The sequence below is a fragment of the Galeopterus variegatus genome, unplaced genomic scaffold (assembly GCF_000696425.1).
Source record: "Galeopterus variegatus unplaced genomic scaffold, G_variegatus-3.0.2 Scaffold1689, whole genome shotgun sequence".
Lineage (NCBI taxonomy): Eukaryota > Metazoa > Chordata > Mammalia > Dermoptera > Cynocephalidae > Galeopterus > Galeopterus variegatus.
Window position 1 is genome coordinate 426,306 of NW_007727800.1, and position 8,854 is coordinate 435,159.

Genomic DNA, 8,854 nt, shown 5'->3' on the forward strand with positions numbered 1-8,854 from the left:
CCCCCACCGCGGCGCCGAGCCCGCCCCCCTAGACGTTTCCAGAGCCAGAGAGTGCGAGCGCCCATCGCGGGGGGACGTAGAGGAAGATATCGTGAGGAAGGGGAGCTGTTGATGTCACACCGTGCCCTCTCTTTTCCGGCTGTCGGTTGAGCCGGGATGCAGTGAGATGAAGCCGGTTGTAGGGGGTTGAGCCTCACTTTGCCCCATGGTTGGGGGAGATTTCTCTCTCAGGGGATCATACCCTCTTTTTAACGTCTCCTTCCCCTACCCTCAACTATTCCTGCTGAGGAAAGGGCAGGGTCTCTGTCCCCTTCTCTGTCCTGGTTCTCGGTGGCCGGGACCGCAGGGCTGTCAGTGAGATGCAGCAGGTGTGTGTTTTAAGCATCGCCCACCAGCTCCTGATGTGCAGCCCAGGAGGTCGGGGCTGTCGCCTTGCCAGGGACTAGGTGAGGGGGTGGGAGCCGGGTGGCACTCCACCCACATCTATTCCGCGTCCTGCGGTGGCCTCCTCCTTCTGCCTCATGTGAGATGGTTGTGGTCACTGCGTTGGTGTGTGAGTGTGACAAAGGTCTAGTGGTGGGAGCATCACTGTCTTCAGACCCAAAGTGCGCCTGTGTCTCTCTGCCTTGCTCCACGTCCCAGTTCTTTCCCCCTTTTCCCTCCAGGGGTGCTTTCTCTGTGGTCCGCAGGTGTGTGAAGAAAACCTCCACGCAGGAATATGCAGCAAAAATCATCAATACCAAGAAGTTGTCTGCCCGGGGTGAGTGTTCCCCATCTTGGCCTCTCCTTGGGGGTGCCTCCAGGGGCTGTGGCTTCTTCTGAAGATGCCCCAGGAGGTGGGGGTTGTGCATTGTAGCACTTGGAGAAGAGTTGGAATTTTAGGGTGGGTGGACTTTGCAGCCAGACCAGGAGTTGCATGGGGAACTGGAAGTGCTCAGGTAGAAAAGAATGAAGATGTAAGAGGTGTAGGTAGCGGCACTGGTCCCCAAAGACTCAAGGGAGGTCAGTCCTTAGGGAGGTGGAGGATATGGGGGTGGTGGGTGGCATGGAATGGAGAGCTCTTAATTTGGGACATCTGGCACCTCTCTCTTTGGGGCAGAGGTGGCCACTGCAGGCCTCTTCTAGTCCCTGTGCCCCAGTGGTGACTTAGGATGGAAATGCAGTAAGTGAGCAGCTCTGACAAATCCAGCCTCCCTTGCCCACCAGGCGGCAGAACAGACTCCCAAGGGAAGGGAGTCTGTAAACATCAGGGGAGGCTGCTACTGGCGAGGGCTTCTCAGGAACAAATCCTGCCAGATGAACTTGATTGCTTTTTTTGATCAAATTACAAAGTTGGTGGTGCAGTAGCAGATGTAGTCTGTCCTGGGTGGAGGGCGATGCCTCGTGGTCTGGAATTGCCAGTGGCCTGGTCTGGGCAGGAGCTGCACTGCCTCAGGGTCTGAGGAGCATGAAGGCCCGGGCCTTGGAGCCTCACTTGTGAGGTCCTCCTGAGTACCCGAGGTGGAAAGGGTCAGGGCCTGTCACACCTCGAGTGTGCGCTCTCTGAACCTTGTATTGGGTGCTTGCCAAACTCACCTCATCTGATAGGAGTAGACCCAGCAACGTGTGATGTGCTCTGTGAATAGTACTGGTGAGTATGGAGGCTGGGACGTCAAGGACTACCGGGTGCAGCTGGGGGACAAAGGTTACGAGACTCAGAGAAAGGAATTAGGGCTGGGCAATGGGACGCCATAAATATATGAGGAGCCAGGACAGATGCCCTGGGGAAGACGTGGGCTTTGGCCAATAACGATGCGGGCATCTCTGGGATAAGAAACATAATAGATGTCCCAAGTGCTCAGAGAAGCTGTAACATTCCACGGAGGTGGCAGTGGGCTTCTGTCACGTTGCAGTCGTTCTGGGACCTATTAGCAGGACTGTGTCTGTCCATCCCCACCAGCAGGGCTTGTCCTGCTGTCTCCCACCCAGCCGCCATCTCTTGCTGTGCGTGTACATTGGCTGTAAAGTTGACTTGCTTGTTTTCTTTCTCTCTGGGTACCTTGAGTTTGAGCTGATGGTTGCCATAGAGATATGTGGGTGGTCAGATGTCCTCCTCCCATGGGGAGGGGGGACAGTGGGGACAGGACTGTCTGGCAGACATCCTCTGGCCAGGGATGGGAGGTACAGGCAGGGATGACGGTGTGCGAGTGGATGCTTCTCCCTGCACACGCAGCATAGCCCTGGCGCATCAGAAACGGGGCTGGTGTCTGGTGTCTCTGGTGTCTCTGGTGGATGTGATGCTGTGCTTTCCTTATCTCGCCGGGGTGTCCTCTGACCCAGGGGTGAGGGAGGGAGAGACAGCTGGGATGTGAGGATAGTTGGGGTGACTGTGGGGATGCCTGCCTTGGGCTTTCATTTTCTATTCCTCCTCTATCCACCTGAACTTCTCTGACCAATGTGATAGCGTCCCTTTCCCTTCCTCACCTCCTTTCAACCTTGTCCCATCTTTCTCAGCTGCTACCTTTCTTTCCCTGCCCAAATTAGATGAGGTTTGATTTCTCTTTGGGTTTTTTCCCCTCCTCAAGAAGAGGATTCTTGTGTAAAATCATATGCTTCAGACAGCAAGTCCCCCTCTCTTGAGATGGTTATGCCAAGTCTGGGGCAATGTCATGCAGCCTTGTGTGCCAGGTTAACTTTGGGACAGAGGCCTGGGCCTGGCTGATAGGCACAGATGCCAACAAGAGGGGTCAGGGCTGTGTAAATGCCAGTACTGTTTGGAGGTAGGAGAGTGGGAGGATGTTGTCTTGGAGATGGAGGGAGTATGGGGGTGTAGGTGCGGGCACTGGGGATGTGAGCTCCTGGAGTGGGTTGGCCAGGGTCCCTACTAGGCTGGTGCCCGTGGGTTCGGGAGTGAAGGCCGTGGCTTCCCTGCAGCCTCTCAGCTTACGCTGTATATTTTATAAAGGTGCAGCAGCTGAGGCTGGGTTTCACTCGCTGCTGTCTGTCTGTCTAGGGCTCCGCAGGTGTTGGATTTCTGTGTCTGGGAATGTCATGGGCCCACCAGGGTCATCTCCGAAGGTCTGAAGGGGCTTGCTGTGTTTGCTGGCTCTCTCTGCCTGCCTGCCTGCTTTCTTGTTTGTGATTCTCTGTGCTGCAAACTGAAAGGAAAGAAAGAAGGTATAGAGCTGCTTCTCCTTGGCATCCCCGATGAGATAGCCCAGGAAGTATGGAAAGAGATCACCTGGTCTTCTGGGGTTCAGATCTGGATGGGAAGCCTTCTTTTGGGCTGTTGTTTCTTGTCATTGTGGCCTCAGTGGTCCACGTTGGTGGCAGGGTTGCAGGGTAGGGAACTGATGTGGATGTGCATTGGACACCATCTTTGAGGGCTTGTCTGCATAAAATCACTGAAAGTCACATAACGTCACTCCATTTGCTTCAGAACAGCGACAGGTGTGGAGTTGGGGCTCTTCAGGGAACCCGTGGTTCCAAGCTGAGCTCTGCTAGGCCGAAGGAGGCATTTAAAATAGGCTGCTTGGATGCAGGAGCTGGTGGGCCAGGTGATGGCAATGATAAGGCGTTATTTTAAGATTTAAAAGCACCCCCCCAAGGAGCCTGAGCCCTTATGTCTTTTTTTATTTTTAAATCTTCATATTCCCTTCTTATCTTTATTCATATGCATACAGATTTTCACCTCACGGAGCATAACATTTTATATCCTGCTCTTTGCTTATATGCAAAGCATTTTCCCCATATTGCTACAGTTGAAGGGCAAATGGTCCTTTCTTCTGCATCATTCAGGATTGATCCTTGGAGCAATCAGCATGATAAGAAACCTCTGTATTCCAGCTGCTTTCACTAAGCTAGATACTGGGGTGATGCCCTTGGCCTCACTAAGCGATGCTACCAGAAAAAGCATTATGAAATCCGTTATGGCACTTGCTATATTTATTTATTTAATCTGTGCACCCCATGTGAAGAAATGTCTATTGAAGCCAAATGTAAGTGAAAGCTTTCTTCTTCTTGAGGACCTGGGAGGTGACGGTAGGGACCTTATCTGTTAATTTCTGCGTGGGCAGACCCTAGCCAAGTGCCTGGAACATACTGAGCATATGCAGGTTAAATGAATAGTCAAGAGGACTCTGTAAGCAATCATGCTTGCCTTTTGGCTTTGGCTCCCAGGAAGCTCAGAGTCAGGTTGCCCTTGTAGTCTGCTTGGGTCCTCCCTTTCTGATCCAGGGAGACAGGTTGCAAGCCCCACACGGCTGCTGAAGGAGAGGACAGATGAGGATAAAAACCTGTGCCTGGGCATAAGGCAGGGTGGGAGGTGTAGGAAGACTGTAGCTTATGATTCCTCCTTCCTTGTCATTAATGTCCTTCCAGGCCGTTGTTGGGACTTCCTCTAAGCAGTGATTTTCAATTTTAGTGTATATTAGGATCACCTTGAGTACTGGTTAAAAATGCAGGTTCCTGGGCTCTACCCAGAGACTTTCACCCAGGAGGTCTGGGGTGAGAGCCCAGAATCTGCATTTTTACCACGTGCTCCAGCAAATGTCATGCAGGTGGTCCATGAGCCACTCTTTAAGAAACGCTGTCTAAAATCAGCAGTAGCAGCGACAGCTGCTCTTGCCGTGCCCTCCGGGATTCACGAGACACACCTTGGCTCAGGTGGTGTCTCTGCTGGTATGTGGCCATCTGTGTACATGGGCTGTTCTGTGATCAGGGGTCTCATTCTGGGCCCCCAGATTGGGGTGTCAGTCTGTGTTTGAGGCTGTGGCAGGCAGAGTGGCTGGGGTTGTGACCTGTTGGCTACCAGAAGAGTAAAGGCTGCCCCTTTCTGGATCCAGCTGGCCCTGGGGACTGAAATGGGATACCCCTGGGTGGTGCCAGCTGAAAGTCCCCGCCCCCTCCGTGTTGGCCTGAGTAGCCCCCATGACATTTGTGTCCCCTGTGGTATCTCGGAGTGAGACTTTCCTGTTAAGGATCTGGGTGAAGTGAGGGGACGCTACGGGAGGGCGAAGCAGCAATGGAGGGAGGTGAGAAGGAAGAGAAATCTGTGCAGCTCTGGACTCTGGGACTTGAGGAAGCATCAAGGAGGTTGTGTGCAAACTGTGCTTTCCTCCTGAGGATGAAGCACCTGCATAGAAGTGACTGAACTCCTCTGACTTCTCTCCTGAAGGACGAGGAAGCGGCTGGAGGTGCTGCCTCTGTGCCAAGGCTTCTGCCCAGCCGGTTCTATCATACAGTCATGATGTGAGCTGTGGGATTAAGCTCCACAGCACTGGCCTGTTGCCTGCCCTCCCACCCACCTTCCCAGAGTGACTTGGGTGCTATACCAGGGGGTGGGGATGGAGGTTGGAAGGTGGCCACATCCCGTGGGAGAGGCCCCTGCTTTCCTCCTGCCGCCTGCTCTGGTCCCTGTCATCATACCTTGTCAGGAGCTGTGCTGAAACCCTAGAGGAGTGTGGCTGACCCCATTCTCTGCTGAGGCTGGAGACAGGGCAGGGAGGGCTGGGTGTGACCAGCTCCTGTCACATCTCTGTGCCTGCAGCTCTCCGAACAGCCTTGGCATGCCCACAAGGTCCTGATCCCATGGGTGCCAGAAGGGTGGTGACCGGAAGAGATGGGCACTTTGTACCTCCTGGGTGCCTCTTTGCAGAGGCTTTTTGTCACCTGCTCACAGCCAGATAGATCTGCCCCAGGACCAATGGGGAAACCAAGGCACAAGAGATTTGTTTGGGGTTTTTATTGTTTCTCATTTTTTAGTTTTTGAGCTGTAGGTATGCCACATCCTCAGGCAGTGTGGCCTTCACTTACCCCTTGGCTCCTCCTTTTGAAACACAGCTTCTGGGTACTTTGTTCCTGGGATGAATCCTGGTGTATCACCCTCTCCTCTCTATCTAGGCCCCAAGCCCTAAGCTCAGTGGAACAGATCCCTCTGTATTGCTGGCAAAGACCCCACTCTGGTCTGCACCCATTTTTTGGGCTTTGTGGTGGGGAGATTTCCAGCTACTCCTCCCCGACACCATGTCTACTTCCTGGGCCCTAGCAGCAGCAGCTTCCCATCTGGTCCCCTCTTTTCTCCTCTTTCTTTCCCCTCCCCCACCCCCTGCTGCTGCCCTGGGAGGAGCTATTTTTAGGGGCTGCTTCCTGGGATGTTTTACTTGGGGCTGGTTACCATGAAGGAAATGTCACCAAAACAGTGGGCAAAGGCTGCAGGCACCAGGAGCCCTGCCGGGGGCCCAGGGAACTCATTGGCTGAACCCGTTCTGGCCCTTGAGCGGGGCCAGAGTGTCCACAGGCAGAGCCTTGCCTTCTTGGGGCTTGCTAGTTACCCCATGGGGATTTTCTCTGTCAAAGCTGGTTTGGCTGGCCGGCCCGTGGCTCACTCGGGAGAGTGTGGTGCTGATAACACCAAGGCCATAGGTTCGGATCCTTATAAAAAACAAACAAACAAAATACAAACAAAAAACCTCCACTGAATTGTACAGTTTATAGGGGTGAATTTGATGGTATATAGATTATATTTCAACTGATATTTTAAAAATTCGTCTGGGGCTGGCTGGTTAGCTCACTTGGTAGAGCGTGGTGCTAAGTACAACAAGGTCAAGTATTTGGATCCCCAAACTTTTTTTTTTTTTTTTTTTGGCCACTTCAAAAAAGAAAAAAATTACGCTCTGCAAATGCTGGTAAGTTTGCAATAAAAGCTATACACTCCACAGGCAGAGCCTTGCCTTCTTGGGGCTTGCTAGTTACCCCATGGGGATTTTCTCTGTCAAAGCTGGTTTGGCTGGCCGGCCCGTGGCTCACTCGGGAGAGTGTGGTGCTGATAACACCAAGGCCATAGGTTCGGATCCCTATATAGGGATGGCCTGTGAGCTCACTTGGGAGAGCGTGGTGCTGACAACACCAAGTCAAGGGTTAAGATCCCCTTACCGGTCACCTTTGTAAAAAAAAATTTAAAAATTTAAAAAAATTTTAAAAAGCTGGTTGGGAACCTTTAGTCGTTGGGCACTTCTTGGAGGTTCTCTCCTTTCCCTCCTTAGTTAGAGCTTCCGTTGTCTTGAGATCCAAAGGCCAAAGTAGGGCTCAGGTCTTTGTGTTGCTCTGTTAAAACTGCTTGAGTTAGGGCTGAAGAGGAGAGGATGCTCAGTTAAGGGTCGGAGCCTCAGGGGTTCAGGTGGGCGCATTCTGGGCCGTGTCCCGCTGTAGTCACAGCCCTCAGCTCATCCCCAGGTGATATGGGTGTGGAGGAATTAGAAGCCGTGGCCCCTGCAGTTAGATGGTGGATGGACTTTGCTTTTAATCGAAGACTCCTTCCACCTTTCGAGTGAGATTCAAAGAGGAAGGCTGTGGTATTGCACTGTCAGGGTGAGGCCAGTGGGACTGTGGCTTGGGATTCCCACTGGTTAGTGCCTAAGGACCAGGCTGTGTACAAGCAGCTGGGGAAGGGGGGTTATGACACCAACTCCCTGTGCTGCCCTTTTCTCTGCTGCTCAGAGTGGTGCCCAGGGGGGCCAGCCGAGGGCCTCTGCAGCCTGGGAAGGAGGGGATGGGCAGTTGGGAGGGCAGCAAGATGAGACTACCCCACATCGAGTGTCCGAAGTCAGTGGGGTAACAGGAAGCCCCTCTCCATCCATGTGGGGTCAGACACAGACCTGTGAAATGCCCTTTGAAACGTTAAATGTGTCTTTGATTGGAAGTCGGGAAGGTCCTCATAGCCGCAGTAGGGCTGTGTGTCCTTTCCCACTTACAGAGGGTTCTATGCTTAGGTGGCAGCAGGATCTTATTTGAAGCTAGTGCTGGCTTTTAGAGAAATGTCAGTAAGTCCCTGGCAGGGCCATGGAGAATCTGCCCTGATCCTGTGGGGAAGGAAAGTGCGTTTGGAGTAGGCTTGGCTTCTCTCGGGGCTGGAGGGAGAGGTGGCTCTAGGCTCTGTGCGCCCTTTGCTGCATGCCATCACCTCTCTTGCTTCCTCTTTTCTGCCTCCCTGTGCCTCTGGTCACTCCTTGCTGCCCTTCCTGTGAAATTGCAGTGCCCAGGACCAAGTCTTGGAGCACTGGGGCAGAAGGCAGGAGAGCTGAGACTTCCCAGGAGCCTTGTGTCCCGGGGCCTGGCTCTGTCCTGGGTGGGTTGTTGGCGAAGGGCCCAAGCTGTGCCTGGAGGGCCATGGCAGGTCCCTGATCACGGCCGCTTCTGCTTTCTGCTCCTGTTGTCACCTCTGCTCTTGAGGGGGAAAACCTTGCAGAGAGCTGTGGTTGGAGCTGGGCTGACGGCCGGCAGGGGTGGGTCTCCCCATGGCAGTAGCACACAGGCGGGCAGGAAGTGGCCCTGCGCAAAGGCGGGAAGTGGCTGTTGTCAAACAGGAAGGGGGGGCTGGGCTGCGGGAGGGGGTGGGGATGAGCCCGTAGAAAGGTGGGTGGGAGGAAGGTCAGCCTTGGGAGGTCCGAGCTGCTCCCTAGAGGTCGCTGGAAGGAGGGGCGTCTTAAAGGAGGAGGCCGCCTTTGTGGCAGGAGCGTCAGCTGGTATGTTATCACCTGGGCACGCCGAGCCAGGGCCTGTTCCTACCACTATGGACCACACCAGTTAAGTGACCTCGCCCCTTTTGGGTTGGGGATGCTGTGTTCAGCTGGGATGCCCTGCAGGCAGGAAAGATGCTCTACACACAAGTACTTGTCCCTGAAACACCGCTGCCACCACTGCTGGGGGGGAGCACTCTGCATTTCCCACCCTGGACCGGCCCTGCAGGTGACGACAGGACAGGAAGATGGGGGGTGGGGGGCTGGAGACAACAGCTGGGGAGGCTGGGGTGGTGGCCAGGCTGTGCGTGGTGGGCATAAGGAGGCAGGGAGAGTGTGGTAGGCAGAAACCACACAAC

The 8,854-nt window shown here is 54.1% G+C and overlaps 1 protein-coding gene across 1 annotated transcript in view; it reads left to right on the plus strand.

Moving 5' to 3' along the window:
- CAMK2G (calcium/calmodulin-dependent protein kinase II gamma) overlaps window positions 1-8,854 on the plus strand; it is a 57,326-nt gene that overhangs the window by 3,654 nt on the left and 44,818 nt on the right. The window contains exons 4-5 of the mRNA XM_008578468.1: window positions 289-368; window positions 666-760. Of these exons, the coding sequence (XP_008576690.1) occupies window positions 289-368; window positions 666-760 (175 nt within the window). The remainder of the gene's footprint in view (window positions 1-288; window positions 369-665; window positions 761-8,854) is intronic.